Genomic DNA, 19,483 nt, shown 5'->3' on the forward strand with positions numbered 1-19,483 from the left:
AATAAACTCCTAACAAAACAAATACTTTTCATGTATTTAGTGTTGAAATTAACTATAAAGCTGAAATACAATTACATAAAATATAAATATTTTATGAAAAAAACTAAATTAAATTGAAAATAAATAAATAAAACGAAAATTCGAAATGTTGCCTTGGCAACTAAACTAACGTAAAAAAGTACTAAAACTACTGAAGCTGAAAAATAAAGTTGTAATGTAAATAAAATAATAATAATAAAACAAAAGGCACAATAAACTTGCTAAAACTGAAAAAAGCGAATTCAAAATATTAATAAATATTATTTGTGTGGGCGTTAGAATGACAAGTAGCTCCTTGCGCATCATGATTGGATGAAATGCGTTCGTAATATTTGAATACTGGAACGTGATTGGATGTTGTCGTCATGAGGGCGGGACTAACAGGGTAGAGGCGTGATATCAAATAACAGCAGCAACAGATTTTGTGTAGTAATTTTGTGTAGAAGACAAGACAAGCTACAGGCTTCTTCTAAACCGATTAACACAGAAAAACCTGCATTAAGAGACTCAAAAACCGGGTATGTATTTTCTATAAACCGACAGAATTCACACTCAGAAGGAAATTGCTCCAGTGTGTCATGCTTGCGTAAGTAACAGAAATTGCGTGAACGACCATGATCACGGAAGTCTCGAAACGTGCTGTTGTCATTCTTGTGTTAATGGGACAGAAAGTAAACTGAGGTCTATTATATTAGTGGATTCAAAAACATAAGCGATTGGTAGGGTTCACAGGATCTGTATTGCTGTTGAATGTTGTTCCCATTTTATCAGCATCAGTCGAGCACAAAACTCCTCTTATCTATACAGAACATGTTAACACACTTTAAATGTATCTGCATGCATACAAGTGTGTGTGTGTGTGTATGTATATGTATATATGTATATATATATATATATATATATATATATATATATATATATATATATATATATAGTTGCATGAAAAAGTATGTGAACCCCTTGCAGAATCTGTGAAAATGTGAATAATTTTAACAAAATAAGAGAGATCATACAAAATGCATGTTATTTTTTATTTAGTACTGTCCTGAGTAAGATATTTTACATAAAAGATGTCTACATATAATCCACAAGACAAGAAAATAGCTGAATTTATTAAAATAACTCCGTTCAAAAGTTTGGGAACCATTGATTCTTAATACTGTGTGGTCACCTGGATGATCTACGACTGTTTTTTTGTTTTGTGATGGTTGTTCATGAGTCCCTTGTTTGTTCTGAGCAGTTAAATTGCCCAGCGTTCTTCAGAAAAATCCAAAAATGAGTTTTCAAGGATTTTTTGCATATTTGAACCCTTTCCAGCAGTGGCTTTTTCACGCAAATATGCTGATTATTTATTAATTTTTCACTTTTTTTCCCCAGAAGTTAGTTATGGCTACTGAGGGAGACCCAACTGACTTTGTGAAGGTGCTTCACCTCCTGGTGATTTCGTTCACCTGGGGAATGCAGGTGTGGGTGTCTTTCATTGCAGGTGAAGTGTTATGTTACGTTCATCAATGAATTATATTATCATAAAACATGCCATATGGTCCTAATTCCTTTTTTTTTCACCCCCAGGTTTTGTGCTGATCTCCCAGGTGTCCAGGCACACGTTCGGTCTCGTGCAAAGCAAGTTGTTCCCGTTTTATTTCTACTGTCTGCTGGGTGGAAATGCAATCAGTCTGTCTGTATACGCCGTGTATCACCCCAGAGAACTGCTGGACTGGCACGAGGGCATACAGGTGACACATTTATGCATTTGTTTTTTCCCCGCCACTGTAGTATCATGCCTCTCTCACACTCTCTGTTCTTAACAGATGAGTCTGTTCTTTGTGGCCGTGATCATGGCCGGTCTGAACGCGCAGTGGTTCGGTCCATCTGCCACAGAGAGCTTGCTGGTCATGCAGGAGATCGAGAAGGAACACGGTCTGGGAGGTCAGGTGGGAATGAGCGCCAATAAGGAAGGATACGCCAAACTGCGTGAGCAGGACCCCAAATACAAGGAGCACAGGTCCAACTTCTACCGCTTCCATGGTCTGTCTAACCTCTGTAACCTCATAGGCTTTTTCTCCACCACCGTCAATCTCATTTACCTGGCTCTGCATTTGGGAACAATATGAGTGTGAGAGAGTTCGGACAGACAGATGTTTTTGATGAATTATCCTGTGTCTGTTGTCAGGCTGTTTTGTATAACAATAATGCTTGTAGTTTTTATGCAAAAAGAGTGTTTAGTGTTTTTTAAGGGTAAAAGAACTAAATTCAGATCAAAAAGTGAACCGAGTGAAAAAGTGCCCTGTTGATTTTGCGTTCACACTGTCTCTAGAAGTGGAGTCAGATCTCTTTTTAGTCCATTTTATATGTGACTGGGTTTCAGTCTATTTTCCATTGACAATAGAATATTATAATATTGTTTCTTCTTTTGTAAGGTATAATGATAAACTGGATAATAATATTCTTCTGCCGCAATTTCTTCACTTTAAATGAAAGGCAGGTTAAAACCTTTAGCCTCCTTCTTTCTTTCCTTTTTTTTCTTTTTTTTTTTTGCTGCATTGAACTAAAACGTTTGTGACAGTATTTTTTACATTACAATCACGTTTCATTTTTAATGCATTAACTACCATTGAGCAATACTTGTTCATCTTTGTTCATGTTCATTGTTAGTTTATGTCAGATCAGGTCCATTAAATAATATTAACAGATAAAACTCTTCTTAATAATGTTATTTTCAATTTTAGTAATACCTTAACTAAGATTAATAAATGTGGTATTTTTCACTGTTCGTGTTAACTAAAGTAATTATCAAATAAAAAAAAAAATGTTATGGTATGGTAAAGTGTTGCCAAAAAATCTATATATTAAAGGATTAATTCACTTTAAAATTAAATCACAGTAAATAAAAAAAATAATAAATAAAAATCTCAAAAACCTTAATTTCTTTTTGACTGAAGAAAGAAAGACATAATTATCTTGGATGACATTGAGTAAATTATCAGGAAGTTTTCATTCAGAAGTGAAATATCCATAAGGCATAATTCTTGTGAACTGCTTTCAGACAAAGTATAAAATGCTCATTTTTAAGGTTTTTATTATATAAACGTGCCTATCCATATTAAATGACATTATAATGAATGGTCACAGTATTTCTCCCTACTTTAAAATGTTTGAAAGTGGGTGATTGCACTGAATCTTTTGTTTATAATAAACAGACTATCTATTTAAACATGCATTAGTGATGATAATGTAGCTGTTTACGATTGCTTATAGAATGTGTTTTAGTTTGTTGGTAAAGTATGTCCTATAATTCTCATCTGTTTTTGCCTTTATGCTTCACAATGTGAACAATACTTGTATTTTCCCACTAGAGGGCTGTTTGTGGAAAAATGTATGGGAATAAGAGGACCAACCTTGGGTTTGACGATCATAAAATGCTGTTTATATTTTTGCTATATTTGAATGACACTAAAATAGCTATTAAACTCTATGGAAAAATGAAAGCATGAATGTACAGTCAATGAACCTTTGATCATCTTTGTAAACGTATTGTTTGAACAGCAAAGTAAACTTCCTGTTATTACTGTGGACATGGAATAGAGTGATGCTGAAGATTCAACAAATGTCATTTTGTGTATTTTTCGGCATATTGAAGCTGCTGTGAAGATGTGTTTATTCTTCTCAGTCTTTAGTTTTTATGGAGTTTATTAATATTTTCCCTTTTCATTTAAACATTTGTGTTTGTGTCCATTGGGAATGACCAGGGATGATTGTTGTTGTTTTTTTGTTTTAGAAACCAAACTGACAGAATTATTATATGGATTGACCTTGAACAAACATCTATTCAGTTAAAGAAATACCAAAACAACTATTCTGTACATGATTAGCCCAAGTTGAGTTAAAAAATATATAATAAATACAATTTAAGTAGTCTGAAAGAGTTGTTACATCTAGTAACTATTGTGAGTGTTTTTTATTTGCATTTACTGCTTTCTTACCACAGTGACAAGCAGGGGCGGAGCCAGACATTGTTAACATTCGGGGCTTTGCCCAAATCTATATTTTTCCAATGACATTTTAATTTTCAGTTAACAGCTTTACTGACATGAAAGAAGTTTTTATAGTATACTTGAGTAAAGTTCATAAAATGTACATGATTTGGCACTTTAATTTGTAAAAGTTTGTTAGGTATACCTCCTCTAGGGGGGTCCAGGGGCATGCTCCCCCGTAAGAAAATTTAGTACATTTTAAGGTTAAATGCATCAATCTGGGGCCCTTTGGAAGCTCAAAATTAAGAGCTTCAACCCATGTACAGTGTGCAAATTGACCAAAGAAACAGCATTGTACCTCGACATGAAAGAGGGTTTAGTTCTTTTTAGTCTGTAGTATCATCTTTTTTGTTGTGATATAGTGTCTACATCGTTTTAGGTGTTTTAGAATGCCAAACAATTATTACAATTAAATAATAATATAATAATGTTTTAGGCCTATATAATTATTCATATGACTAATATCCATATATTAAATTAAATACTCTAAATAAATTACACTTTTTATTAGAAATATTTTTGGTGCACCAAAAAAAAAAAACAAAATAACGACTTATTTAGTGATGGCCGATTTCAAAACACTGCTTCAGGAAGCATCGGAGCATAATGAATCAGTGTATCGAATCATAATTCGGATCGCGTGTCAAACGGCCAAACTGATGAAATCATGTGACTTTGGCACTCCGAACCGCTGATTCGACACGCTGATTCATTACGCTCCGAAGCTTCCTGAAGCCGTGTTTTGAAATCGGCCATCGTTATTTTGTTTTTTTGGCGCACCAAAAATATTCTTGTCGCTTTATAATATTAATATTGAACCACTGTACTCACATGAACTGATTTAAATATGTTTTTAGTACATTAATGGATCTTGAGAGAGGAAATGTCATTGCTGGCTATGGTGGCCTCACGGAGCCATCGGATTTCAACAAAAATATCTTAATTTGTGTTCTGAAGATAAACGGAGGTCTTACGGGTGTGGAACGACATGAGGGTGAGTAATAAATGACGTTATTTTCATTTTTGGGTGAACTTTGGATGAACCCTTTAACAAGTGGAATCAATGAAACTCGATTTGCATTTCATGAGTTAGGATTTGAAATGAATTGTCTACAACTTACAGGAAGCAATGGCGTCTTGAAATGAAATGAAATTTGAAATGAAGTGTTTTTCCACCCTCATCCATTTAATGAAAGTTTATTTAATATATATAATTTATTGATTTATTATATATACACTATCCGTTATACTATGTGTCTACCTATTTATCTATATGTAAGGCCTATAAAACCTTCAGATTTAATTACTTTTTTATTTTTAGCGTCTTGTTTGCTACCTCAGTTAAAATTAATTTCCAATTTTCAGATGGATGGGCGGGTGGATAGATAGATAGATAGATAGATAGATAGATAGATAGATAGATAGATAGATAGATAGATAGATAGATATGAAAATCATTTTGATTTTCACATTTCCTATATTCGTAGAGTATAGGAGTGTATTTTCAAAACAAAAAGTGCGTAAAGAGGAAGAAAAAGAGCTGTTCAGGACGGAGCTGGAAGCCTCTGTGTACACACTTCAGATCCGGGAGCTCAGTCACACACATGCACGCGCACACACAAACACACAATCACTCTCGCACACCGACAGAGTTTGTTTCATACGCCTTTCCACGCGAGGAAGTCCCGGTGGCTTTACCGGAGTACGAGATAAAGCGCTGAATATCCGCGTGTGAAGGTAGGAACTCAATTCAGTGTAGTCTTTGGGTTTCAGAGTTATTTTTGACAAACATTTCACAGTCTCCGGATGGGAAAACGACAGCAGCTTTATGAACTTTGGGTCATGCAGGATATCAACTGTTTACATTTTATTCATTATGACGCCCTGATTATGTCATTGGTGTTCTTTAAAATAGTTTAGAACGCCATGGAGTGGAGATTCGAATTCAGAACACTTTTTTAAAAAAGTACCATGGTACTACAATCATCTTCGAGGTACTTTGAAATACCATGGTAGCCTACATATCAAAGTATTATGTGATACCACTCGTTTGTTAGGAAGGACAGGCTGAAAAGAAAGTTGAGGTTCTTAAATTCTATAAAGGACTGATACCCTTTCCTTTTTAGTTAATTTTTTTCATTCTTTCAATAATTTATTTATTAATTGAATTATTTGTTGCTGCTTGTGTTGTATTGTAAACCTCCTGCATGTATGGATCAAGCAACACATTATTTAGTTACATTTATTAGATATTAGCCTATGTATGTTATAGTTGTGTGATCAGTCTGCAATGTAGGAAAGCAAACTGTGTCCTGTTTAATTCCACTCAACTGGAACACAGTTGTGGACATCTGCCAGACGATCAATAGACAGATCAGCACCATGGTAACCAGAGACCTGGTCCCTCAAAACACCATTTGGCCCTCTGGTGAATCTCAGATGTTACAGATCACTGATCTATAGCCGTGGGACATTCAGCTGAAGTGCACTTTGGTGCTGCAGATAGATCTTATCTTTTCAATGGAGTTAAATTAATGCTGTACATGTGCTGTGAGGAAGTCTATGAGGCAAGACAGTAGTAATGTAGACACAAAGACCCTTCCATAATTATGCAATGGTGACCTGGCAAATCAAACCATGGTAACTTGGTATTATCGACACTTCTGATGCCCTGTTGTATTTTCATGTTGTATAGCATTATTAATGTGAAAGATTAAGCTCGGATATAAGGGATGTTCACTGGGTGAAGGGGTTACATAAAGTCCATAGCATAAGCATTATTGATTTGTATTCCTCATGGGACAATTGGGATGGGATTCAGTGATCTTACTAATGGACAGAGAGCTGTGCTGAGTGCCATTTGGTATAAAACCAATAAATTGAGCTGTAAAATGAATGCAGAGCCAATGCTGGGTTAAAAACAATCCAAGTTGGGTTGAAAATGGACAAACCCAGCAATTGGGTTGTATAAACCCAGCAGTTGGGTTAAATGTTTGCCCAACCTGCTGGATAGTTTTATTTAAGTCAACTATTGCTTGCTTAAAACAAATCCAAATTATGTTTAATAAATGAACATTTATTATTAAGTTTAATGAATAACAATTAAATGATAAACATTTGTTAAATTGCTTATTAATAAATGTTCACCTTTTGATTATTATTGTTGCATTTAGTAATTATGTGTCTGATTTTTAATTTCCAACCTATTTTGGGTTCATTTGAAGCCAGCCATATAGTAACTCTTAAACAATAGTTGGGTTAAATAAAACTACCCAGCATGCTAAGCAGACATTTAACCCAACCACTGAGTTTGTCCATTTTCAACCCAACTTGGGTTGTTTTTAACCCAGCATTTTTTAGAGTATATATTCGCCTTGTCAGATCTGATATACGGTTTGATCCAGATTGTTGATCTGCCGAAATGACAATAAATGAAACCGTAGCAAAGTAGCTATAGGGGGATTTGAGTCGCCAGTGTCTCGTTGTTAAAAATCATGGGGAAAAAATACACTTTTATTGACGTCTTTGGCTTTAGTTTTAGTATTGGAAGGCCTCATGCTCAACATGTGACCAGGGCTTTTTAGGGAGATTAAGATCCTTTGCTAAGGCCTAAGAAAGTGCCGTTTTACTCAACTTTAGTGTTCATTTGAGCAACAAGGCAATAAAGCAGGTGAAAACATTGTTGAATAGTAAATATAATAACTTTCTTTTTATGTAATATCTGCATTTAATTATAAATGCATATAATTGTGAATTTAAAGAGATTATTTTAAGTTATTGTGTTTTTTTTTTTTTTTTGTGGCCATTTTATTGTTTGCAAAATGACTTAAAATGATAAGAAATATGTCATTGTTGGTTTCAGAAGACGTGGAATACTGTAGTTGTACAGGCTACATTTATGATGTTTTTATTGATGCCTTTTTTTGTCACTGTTTGACTTCAACAGCTCCATTCTCTACTTTCATTCTATATTATATTATCATTCAAAATGTTTTTTGTTTTTCAAAAAAAACATTAATGTTTTTTTTTTTTTAATAATCTGTTATGTTCACCCAGGCTGCATTTATTTTATCAAAAAAAAAATTAAAAAAAAATAAAAATTATGAAATATCATTACAATTTAAAATAACCGTTTACTATGTGTTAAATACATGTTAAAATGTAATTTATTCCTGTGATCAAAGTTGAATTTTTAAATAATTCAAAAACATCATTACTCCAGTCTTCATTGTCACATGATCCTTCAGAAATCATTGTAATATGATGATGTGATGCTCAAGAAACATTTCTGATTATTATCAATATTGAAAACAGTTCATATTTTTGTGGAAACAGGGATACATGATTTTTCAGGATCCTATAAACATGTCTTTACTGTCATTTTTGATCAATTTAATGCATCCTTGATGAATAAAAGTATGAATTGAGTAAATCAGTTTGATGCATTCTGTGCTCATTTGTGTTAGAGCAGTTTAACTATTAAAATAGGAAGAAGTTTCAAAACCGCAAGTGTTTCTTATGGTCTTGCACAATGATTTTGCAACCCTGTAATCTGAACGTTAGGATTAACCACCAGCCACAAGCTACTCAAACAAAACTGCAATACTGAATATCAGTAATATCCAGTGATGTACCATAGTTCAGTACTTCCAGGTGTCCTTCAGCCCCTCCAACTCACAAACTTCAGTTCTAAATTACTATTGCAGATGAGTTCAAAAAGATCCTACCTAACAAGTGCTCTTGTGTCCTTGAGACAATGGCTGCTGTGGGCAGTCAGTCTCTTTGTTGTAACATCTCCACCTCTGGAGAAGAGTGGTGTTTGGAGCGCTCTGCTCGCCTGTTAATGGGTCTGCGTGCTTTGTTTGTGGGCCCGTCGCCATGGAGACCCTCTCCATCAGCAGACAGCGGCGGGCCGTGAGGGTCTGATTGATCAGCTGAACGGTGGAGGGGTTGGATTTCCATTCCCAGGAGTTTGCCTGTTAGTTCAGGCTCTTCTGTCGGTGGAGATGGCTGGTTCTGAAGGTTGTGCTCAGAGGGTAATCTGTTTTCAGACCAGAATGTGTAACGCAATCCATTTTACTTAAAGTGAAATGGGATATTTTTGTTGTATGTGTTTATAAATCGATTTTGATTTCATGTTGACTTTAAACGAGACACCAGATTTTGAGATATTTCATTCAAATTTCAGATAGTTTTATGCATTTAAATAGTTGTAGACAACTTCTAAATCAGAATTTCTCGAATTTACCAAGTGGCTCTTGTATTCATTTTGAAATCTCTTTTTCTCTCATTCAGATGGCAACAGTGACCAACTCGCATCCGTCACAGAAAGACGCGGCTGACCAAAACTTTGACTACATGTTCAAACTCCTCATCATCGGCAACAGCAGTGTGGGTAAAACCAGCTTCTTGTTTCGCTACGCGGATGATTCCTTCACTTCAGCCTTCGTCAGCACGGTGGGGATCGACTTCAAGGTGAAAACCGTTTTTCGCAACAACAAGAGGATCAAACTACAAATCTGGGTAAGTTTGGTTATCACCTAATCAGTCTGAAGTTTTAAACTAAGAGGAGAATTTTTACTATATTTAAAGGACAATCTAGCCTGAGAAGATCATGGAAATGAATGAAATCTTAAAAAGTAATGAAAAATGTTATTTGTATACATTTTTGGATCTCTATTCAGCCCAAAACTTTTAATTGACTTAAAACCAGTGTTGGGAAGGTTACTTTGGAAATGTAATAAGTTACAGATTACAAGTTACCCTATTTAAAATGTAATAAGTCGTGTGACTATTTGAATTACTTTATTAAAGTAATATACCAGACGAGTTTCAGAATTCTACTTACAGAACGAACACGGCGCCAGTTTTGTTTTTTTACGTAAGTAGAATAGGGAAGGCGTAGGACATACGGCATAAGCTTTTTGAAGAATGTGGAAGCACGTGCAATGACTGATCGTTTCACTAGATAAGACCCTTATTCCTCGTCTAGTATCGTTTAAAGTTCCTCGTCTGGTATCGTTTAAAGCCCTTTGAAGCTGCACTGAAACTGTAATTTTGACCTTCAACCGTTTGGAGGCCATTGAAGTCCACTATAAGGAGAATAATCCAGGAATGTTTTCATAAAAACCTTAATTTCTTTTCGACTGAAGAAAGAAAGACATTTGGATGACATGTGGGTGAGTAAATTATCAGGAAAATTTTATTTAAAAGTGGACTAATCCTTTAATCATTTTCAAACATTTAAACTAGGCAGGGTTAAACTTACAGTAGTAGCCTACTCAATACTGGTTACTGTAAGACTTTCAAAATGCTTGAATTAAGATTATAATAATTAAATTTTAAAGCACAGCCACCACAAAATTAGACTTTAGCACCTCTTTTTACTTTGAGATCATTCTGAGGCTAAATACAGATTTATAATCATAACAAGTAGTCGATAGCATGTTGGCAAACATATTTTGCACTGAACTGTTATATTTGCACCCTTTTCTAATTTCTGGATGAAATGTAGTTAAAATTTGAATTAAATATAGATTAATCCTCATTAAAGTTACAAAAGTTCAGTCAAGAGCAGTGAGTGATTTTCTCTTTGTCTTTTGTTCTTTAACAATCACATTAGCGGGTTTATTAGGCTGCTGTCACTTTAAAACCTGCCACACATGATGCGTATCTGACACTCCTCCGATGTCCTCAAAACTCTTTACATTCATTTAACACTTTATTTAACTCATTTAAGACTGTGCTTATGAGGATACTCGACAAAGCGGACATTTTGGCATACTTTTGTGTTTTTGTCTGTTCAAGCGCGAAAGAGAACTTAATGCGGCCTCTGTCTGTCTGTCTGTGCGCACGAGTGTGTGCGTGTCTAGATTCACAGACGCGAGCCAGTACAGATTTAAGTTCTTATTTTTGCACCTTATCACACTCGAATGGTTTAATAGCACTTGAATGAACGATACGATGAACGTGATAATATACTTTAACATATCCTAGCTTTTTACAGAAAATATTCAGATGTAACCCCTTTGTAATCGTTAACATTTTTTTTCATAAGTTAACTAATTTAATTACACATTTTTTCTCAGTAACTGTAACGGATTACAGTTACATTTATTTTGTAATTAAATTACATAACACTGTTACATGTAACTAGTTACTCCCCAACACTGCTTAAAACCTCACCTACTAATTTTTTTAAATCCTTATTACAAATGACTGCAGTAGTCGTGGAAATTCATTAAAAATAAAGGGTCTTTATTGGCATCAAAGGTTCAGTGAAGAACCTTTAACATCCTGGAACCTTTCCATTAAACAAAAGACTCTTTATAGTGGAAAAAATGTTCTTCACACTAAGGAAAACATGGTTCTTTTAAGAACCATAAATGGTTCCTCAATGGCATTGCTGTGAAACCACCCTTTTTGGAACCCGTATTTGTAAGATTGAAGTCAAAAGGTGTGTAAACTGGTATTACAAATCATGCGTACATGAATAAACCAGCTTTAAGAGTCAGTGGATCATGCATGTTTGTTGTATTAACTAGAGTGGCAATTTTGCAGATGCAGAATGACGTAAAAAATAATAGTATGTGCTGTAAAATGACTAACACTGACTAACAGAGACGTTTGAGAATGATTCCTCTACCTGAATGTGTTGTGATTTGTTTGCATGTGAGCTTTAAGTTTTAGCCTCGGGAACTGAAGGTCAGATTGCAGGTATTATTAAAACATCTCAGGAAGCCATAATTATCAGCCACAGATGGGTGTGTAGATGTGCTGTAATGTCAGTTGCCGGCTGGTACGGTACTGTGAGTGGGAGTGAAGTCAGTAAATTCCTTCACAGCTGAAATGCTGCAATGATTTCTAAAGTTGCAGATAAGTCTAAGTGCTAACTATAATACTAGTGTGCTGCTATCCGTGCAATAAAGTGCCCTATTATGCTATTTTAAAGGTTCCTTGTTTTGTTTTGTTTTGTTTTGTTTTGTAGGTCTCCTGCAATAGGTTTACATGTATCCAAGGTCAAAAAACACTAGACTTTTTTTATTTATAATCTCACATACATATTTTAATCCAATTCTGTGTGAAAACGTCATAACTTTTGGCAGTTTAATCATATAAGAAGAATGCAGCTTATATCGCTAGCTATCACATTAGTTAATCCGTCTTGACATGAAGGTCAACTCGAGTGCAGTGCATTGTGGGATACAGTATCTCATTCAGTGCTCTGCCTGCTGCACACTGTAGTACATCCAATAATTTTATTCATACAAAACATTTGCACACTGTCCATACTAGCTATATATTGCAGAAATAGTAAGTGCTATTCTTAATATTACTCTAAATACATTCCTTTAATCTACAAACCCGATTCCAAAAAAGTTGGAATACTGTACAAATTGTGAATAAAAAAGGAATGCAATAATTTACAAATCTCATAAACTTATATTTTATTCACAATAGAATATAGATAACATATCAAATGTTGAAAGTAAGACATTTTGAAATGTCATGCCAAATATTGGCTCATTTTGGATTTCATGAGAGCTACACATTCCAAAAAAGTTGGGACAGGTAGCAATAAGAGGCCGGAAAAGTTAAATGTACATATAAGGAACAGCTGGAGGACCAATTTGCAACTTATTAGGTCAATTGGCAACATGATTGGGTATAAAAAGAGCCTCTCAGAGTGGCAGTGTCTCTCAGAAGTCAAGATGGGCAGAGGATCACCAATTCCCCCAATGCTGCGGCGAAAAATAGTGGAGCAATATCAGAAAGGAGTTTCTCAGAGAAAAAATGCCAAGAGTTTGAAGTTATCATCATCTACAGTGCATAATATCATCCAAAGATTCAGAGAATCTGGAACAATCTCTGTGCGTAAGGGTCAAGGCCGGTTAACCATAATGGATGCCCGTGATCTTCGGGCCCTTAGACGGCACTGCATCACATACAGGAATGCTACTGTAATGGAAATCACAACATGGGCTCAGGAATACTTCCAGAAAACATTGTCGGTGAACACAATCCACCGTGCCATTCGCCGTTGCCGGCTAAAACTCTATAAGAAGCCATATCTAAAAATGATCCAGAAGCGCAGACGTTTTCTCTGGGCCAAGGCTCATTTAAAATGGACTGTGGCAAAGTGGAAAACTGTTCTGTGGTCAGACGAATCAAAATTTGAAGTTCTTTTTGGAAAACTGGGATGCCATGTCATCTGGACTAAAGAGGACAAGGACAACCCAAGTTGTTATCAGCGCTCAGTTCAGAAGCCTGCATCTCTGATGGTATGGGGTTGCATGAGTGCGTGTGGCATGGGCAGCTTACACATCTGGAAAGGCACCATCAATGCTGAAAGGTATATCCAAACGTATGCTCCCATCCAGATGTCGTCTCTTTCAGGATAGACCTTGCATTTTCCAACATGGCAATGCCAGACCACATACTGCATCAATTGCAACATCATGGCTGCAAAGAAGGATCCGGGTACTGAAATGGCCAGCCTGCAGTCCAGATCTTTCACCCATAGAAAACATTTGGCGCATTATAAAGAGGAAGATGCGACAAAGAAGACATAAGACAGTTGACCAACTAGAAGCCTGTATTAGACAAGAATGGACAACATTCCTATTCCTAAACTTGAGCAACTTGTCTCCTCAGTCCCCAGACGTTTGCAGACTGTTATAAAAAGAAGAGGGGATGCCACACAGTGGTAAACATGGCCTTGTCCCAACTTTTTTGAGATGTGTTGATGCCATGAAATTTAAAATCAACTTATTTTTCCCTTAAAATGATACATTTTCTCAGTTTAAACATTTGATATGTCATCTATGTTGTATTCTGAATTAAATATTGAAATTTGAAACTTCCACATCATTGCATTCTGTTTTTATTCACAATTTGTACAGTGTCCCAACTTTTTTGGAATCGGGTTTGTAAATGGAAGTTGCTTTTCTTTAGGGATGAATGTGAGATGGGCGGCTGCGTACACAGCAGTGCATTTAGTCTTAATGTGTGCTGTGGCTCTGATCCAGAACTAGAAATGCTTGTGTGTGTTAGTTTCTGAGGAAATCTCCTCTGCACCTGTCAGCCATTGACTAGAACAAGACCTTGAGTTTGATAACTTGAGCTCAGAAGAAAGAGTTCTGCAGACGCACTGGAGCGATTCTGTTGCAATGCGTTTTTGCAGCTCATTCTAATAAATGTTTCTTATGCATAATTTAGATTTGAAAATAGGCTAGTTGTTGAAAATTTAGGCTGGTAATTGAAGTGGTGGGACACTTAACCATACACGTGTGTGTGTGTGTGTGTGTGTGTGTGTGTAACGATCTTGGACCATAAGGCATACAGCCAGCATGATAGAAAATCATTGCATTAGTTTCTTGTGTCTTGGCCTTTATAAATGTATGGCCTTTATGTACAAATAATTAATTCTATAAAAGAGTAGAATAGTATACTGGCATAATTATTGATATAAATAAATATTCATCAGGGCACATGCTTTTTTTTTTTTTTTTTTTTGTTATTTCACTGCTCCATATTCTGACAAGTCGTACAGCTTTGTTTGTTTGTTTTGTCCAGTTGACTGCTCATCAGATCTCATCTCTGCTGTCTGTGACTCTTGCCAAGCATTAATGGATCATGTGTAAACCTGTGTGACCCACTGGTTGCCCAGGCAACCTGTTCTCTCCTCCCTCTCTGATGATGGGAAGGCTCTTCATGCTAATTTTGTTTGGTCAATAGCAGGTTTCTAAGAAATGGTTGCCAACCCAGGCCAATAGTCCTTAAACGTGTTTGGATCATTTTTAATTAATTTATTTGTTTACTTATCTCTCTCTCTATCTATCTATCTATCTATCTATCTATCTATCTATCTATATATCTATATATATATATATATATATATATATATATATATATATATATATATATATAAATTATACACACACACATACACCAATCAGGTATAACATTATGAGCACTGACAGGTGAATAACACTGATATTCTCTTCATCACGGCACCTGTTAGTGGGTAGGACATATTAGGCAGCAAGTGAACATTTTGTCTTCAAAGTTGATGTGTTAGAAGCAGAAAATATGGGCAAGCGTAAGGACGACTTGGTCAGAGCATCTCCAAAACTGCAGCTCTTGTGGAGTGTTCCTGGTCTGCAGTGGACAGTGTCTATCAGAAGTTGTCCAAGGAAGGAAGCGAAGGCTGGCCCATGTGATTCGATCCAACAGACAAGCTACTGTAGCTCAAATTGCTCAAGAAGTTAATGCTGGTTCTGACAGAAAGGTGTCAGAATACACAGTACATCACAGGTTGTTGCGTATGGGGCTGCATAGCCTCAGACCAGTCAGGGTGTCCATGCTGACCCCTGTCTTATGCCGAAAGCGCCAACAGTGGAATGGAAGAAGGTGGACTGGTCTGATGAATCACATTTCTTTTACATCACATGGATGGCTGGGTGCGTGTGCGTCACTTACCTGGGGAACACATGGCACCAGGATGCACTATGGGAAGAAGGCAAGTCAGCGGAGGCAGTGTGATGCTTTGGGCAATGTTCTGCTGGGAAACCTTGGGTCCTGCCATCCATGTGGATGTTACTTTGACACGTACCACCTACCTAAGCATTGTTGCAGACCATGTACACCCTTTCATGGAAACAGTATTCCCTGGTGTCTGTGGCCTCTTTCAGCAGGATAATGTGCCTTGCCACAAAGCAAACATGGTCCAGGAATGGTTTGAGGAGCACAACAACGAGTTTGAGGTGTTGACTTGGCTTCCAAATTCCCCAGATTTCCCAATCGAGCATCTTTGGGAAGTGCTGAACAAACAAGTCCGATCCATGGAAGCACCACCTCGCAACTTACAGGACTTAAAGGATCTGCTGCTAACATCTTGGAGCCAGATACCACAGCACACCTTCAGGGGTCTAGTGAAGTCCATGCCTTGATGTGTCAGGCCTGTTTTGGCAGCAAAAGGGGGGCCAACACAATATTAGGAAGGGGGTCATAATGTTATGCCTGATCGGTGTGTGTGTGTGTGTATATGTATATAATCTGTGTGTGTGTGGTGATGTTGTCTTGATGTACATAAGGGTTATTAAAAAATTAAGTATTATGAGGATTTAAAAACAAAATATGTCAAATGGATGATCATTACACAACACAGGCTCTCCAAATTTGACACCAGAAAAAAAACAACTCTTGTTTGCCATCTGCTGGTCATCATGGATAATAACACTATAAAGACCATTTATTACATCATCAGCCTCACATCCCAGGATGTTGTGTGACCATGCGTATAATTAGGATAATTGTAATTATGATGTTGTTTAGGACACAGCCGGACAGGAGCGCTACAGAACCATCACTACAGCGTACTACAGAGGAGCCATGGGCTTCCTGCTAATGTACGACATCACAAACCAGGACTCCTTCAGTGCTGTTCAGGATTGGTAAGGGAAGTGCATGCATGCATCTTTACCCTACATGTGTATTGAGACATTTTAATCTTGCCGTTATGCACATATTGCTCTTAGGGCCACACAGATTAAGACGTACTCGTGGGATAATGCACAGGTGATACTGGTGGGCAACAAGTGTGACCTGGAAGATGACAGACTCGTTCCAACAGAGGACAGTCAGAGATTGGCTCACGAACTCGGTGAGACGAAGCACATTTTAGCCTTTTTGCCGATTTTATTTGCTTATTTTGATAATTATATAACATTTGTGACTACATTTTATAAATATTTAATTATACTTATTACATTTTAGGAAATAATTTCTCTCCTACCATGTCCTTCTCTTACGCGTTTTGTGTTTTTTTTCTTTTCTTGTTTCCGCAGGTTTCCAGTTTTTTGAGGCCAGCGCCAAAGACAACATCAACGTGAAGCAGGTTTTTGAGTGTCTGGTGGACGTGATATGTGACAAGATGAATGAAAGTTTGGACGGAGACGGTCCAGTGTCCAACCATAAAGACTCCGGTCAGCAGGACACGTCCCCTGAGGGACACGGCGGCTGCGCCTGCTAAAACAAACTCTCTCTGTCTTTATCACGCAGAGAACTTCTCTTCACTATTCACTACTACCTGGGATAATCTTTGCTTTCCTTCTTTTAACCCAAACAGCATCTGCTAAACACACTCAGTGTTGTTTGTTGACGTGGATTCATAAGTGGAAGTCGAGATAGGATGGTTGGTTTAGACTGCACCAGTGATCTACGTGACGCCCATTACGTATTCACGCATGCACATGCAGAGACGTAAACAACTGGAGATATTGCAAGCCTTCAGAGGTTCATCCACACCCATTTTTCACGCTCTTCACCCCTGTTCGGCATCTTTTCTCTGTCTTTCCCTCAAAAAGGCCACGTTTCGATGGTTCTTTGTGGTTTTAGCACATGTTGGCTATCTCATCAGATACCTGGCCCGTAACGTCCACAGCCCTGAGCGCTCGGCTCTTGTATTGTTTATCTGGGTGTCCATCTGCTTTAAACAGCTCATTCGCCACCATTATTGAGTTAAATGCACTGTGTTATTCTGATATGTGCAATCATGAGCTGATGTTTGAAACCTATGGAAGCTTGTTTCTGCCTCGGATTAAAAAAAAACAAAAATTTCATGCAGTTGTGAGATTTAAACTTGGAAATGCAAGGGGAAAAAGTCAGAATTGTGAGATATAAACTTGCAAAAACTTTTAATTGTAAGTTTATATGTCGCATTATTTCTCACAATTGCATGATATAAACTTGAAATTGCTAGAAATAAAGTCAGAATGAGATTTAGAGAAGTCTGAAATGCAAATTTATATCTGGCAAATCTGTCTTTCTATAACTTATAAGTCTTATAAATCTTGTCTAACAATTTTTCTACCATCTTTTCTAACATTTCTGAGAAATAAAGTCAGAATTACGAAATATAAACTAGCAATTACGAGAAATAAAGTTAAAATTACAGATATAAACTTGTAGTTCAGACTTTATTCTCACAATTGCGAGTTTATATAAACTGACTTTATATAATTTTCTATACCTCCGTCTTTTCTAAAAAATGTTCTTAAATTTTTCTAACATATTTTCTAACAGTTCAAAGAAATAGTCAGAATTACAAAATATAAACTAGCAATTGCGAAAAATAAAGTCAGAATTAAAAAGTAAAAAGTTTTATTTCACGGCAGAAACGAGCTTTCATAGAAACCTGCGCATTCACACTCAGAAATATTAATGTTTTACTGTTTTACAAGTTATTTTTTGTAATGAGCATTTTCTTAAATTATAAGATAGCAAATAAACTCTATCACCCAAAATGACCAGTATGCTGTCACAATAATTTGTAATATTTCATTATACTTTCTGAACTTATTAAATGTCTAAATATATTTGGTGTCATTCATAAAAACAGTGTAAATATTTCATAAATCCATTCTGCAAGAAATCGGTCACACTTTACAATAAAGTCTCATTTGTTAATATTACTTAATGCCTTACTTAGGGGTGTGTGATATCATATCATAGTGTCATTCTATAGTGTACATTCTGTCAGTTGCAGATTCCAACATACTGTACAACACGACGTGAGCGCTATTACTTCCTTCAGTGATATTACAGTCCTTCAGCCACTTTTCCACCGTTGGTTCGAACAGTTCAACACAGCTGTGTTTCCACTTGAGCCTGTACGGTATGGCTTCCTGGGTTTTCAGGTTTCACAACAAAACCCGCCCAATTGCTACTCAAAACTAGCCTAAAACTAGCTCAATCGCATTTCAGGGGTCCCTCGCAGTGTTGCTAAGTCCGCGGTTTTCCCGCAGGATTGGGCTACTTTTACACTGTTGCCGTGGTTTTCAGGCCCTGCTAATTTACCTGGGGAACCCCGCCTTAAAACGCCCCCTGAAATGCAATTGGGCTAGTTTTGGGCTAGTTTTGAGTTTTGTTGTGAAAACCTGCCAACCTGGTCCCTCGGTAAAAATCGCATTTCGGGGGGTAAATCCACGTTTTTGGGCGGGGTTCCCCTGGTAAAATTCGCATTCCAGGGGCTAAATATCATGCTATTTGGTGTCACTTTAACCCGCAGACATGAAAAACAACCAGTGGCAACTGGCTAAAAGTAGCCGTGGGAAATCCGCAGACTTGGCAACACTGGAAACTGTTCTCAGTACGATTGTCTAACCGTGTCTGAATCGTGCTGGTAGAATATGTGAAGTGACGTCTCCACTCAGGATTGGTCACTTGTCTATTGCCTAGCTACCAGTTTCTCTGTAGCTGGCTAAAGCCGGGGACACACCTAACGATTAGCTGAAACATTCTAAGACTGAACTGAACACGCATACCGATTGTTTCCTTCGACTGGAGCCGATTTATATACTCACACATGGAATTTGAACACCGACTGAACGCAACTGGCTCTGACTGGA

General features: G+C 36.8%; 2 protein-coding genes across 3 annotated transcripts; both read left to right on the plus strand.

The window, feature by feature from the left end:
- Positions 1-400: 400 nt before the first annotated feature.
- tmem205 (transmembrane protein 205) lies at positions 401-3,962 on the plus strand. 2 transcript variants are annotated; one of them, XM_048180569.1, is made up of 4 exons: positions 401-557; positions 1,417-1,525; positions 1,612-1,775; positions 1,851-3,962. In XM_048180569.1, exons 2-4 carry the CDS (start codon positions 1,426-1,428, stop codon positions 2,151-2,153), a joined length of 567 nt encoding a protein of 188 aa, XP_048036526.1. In that variant the 5' UTR covers positions 401-557; positions 1,417-1,425; the 3' UTR covers positions 2,154-3,962. The 2 variants fall into 2 exon arrangements, with proteins under 2 accessions (XP_048036526.1, XP_048036589.1); XM_048180632.1 differs by having other exon boundaries at positions 415-557; positions 1,420-1,525.
- A 1,654-nt stretch (positions 3,963-5,616) lies between these two features.
- On the plus strand, positions 5,617-18,382 carry rab3db (RAB3D, member RAS oncogene family, b). Its single transcript, XM_048180711.1, has 5 exons — positions 5,617-5,810; positions 9,369-9,596; positions 16,410-16,528; positions 16,613-16,737; positions 16,922-18,382. The coding sequence occupies exons 2-5, from the start codon at positions 9,369-9,371 to the stop codon at positions 17,104-17,106; spliced, it is 657 nt and encodes a 218-aa protein (XP_048036668.1). The 5' UTR covers positions 5,617-5,810; the 3' UTR covers positions 17,107-18,382.
- Positions 18,383-19,483: the final 1,101 nt, after the last annotated feature.

The sequence above is a fragment of the Megalobrama amblycephala genome, linkage group LG1, assembly GCF_018812025.1.
Source record: "Megalobrama amblycephala isolate DHTTF-2021 linkage group LG1, ASM1881202v1, whole genome shotgun sequence".
NCBI lineage: Eukaryota > Metazoa > Chordata > Actinopteri > Cypriniformes > Xenocyprididae > Megalobrama > Megalobrama amblycephala.

Coding starts and splice junctions, on each gene's coding strand:
- rab3db (XM_048180711.1), top strand. CDS start 9,369: ATGGCAACAGTGACCAACTCGCATCCGTCACAGAAAGACGCGGCTGAC. Junction 9,597..16,409: donor GGATCAAACTACAAATCTGG/GTAAGTTTGGTT, acceptor GATGTTGTTTAG/GACACAGCCGGACAGGAGCG. Junction 16,529..16,612: donor TTCAGTGCTGTTCAGGATTG/GTAAGGGAAGTG, acceptor TATTGCTCTTAG/GGCCACACAGATTAAGACGT.
- tmem205 (XM_048180569.1), top strand. CDS start 1,426: ATGGCTACTGAGGGAGACCCAACTGACTTTGTGAAGGTGCTTCACCTC. Junction 1,526..1,611: donor GTGGGTGTCTTTCATTGCAG/GTGAAGTGTTAT, acceptor TTTCACCCCCAG/GTTTTGTGCTGATCTCCCAG. Junction 1,776..1,850: donor ACTGGCACGAGGGCATACAG/GTGACACATTTA, acceptor TGTTCTTAACAG/ATGAGTCTGTTCTTTGTGGC.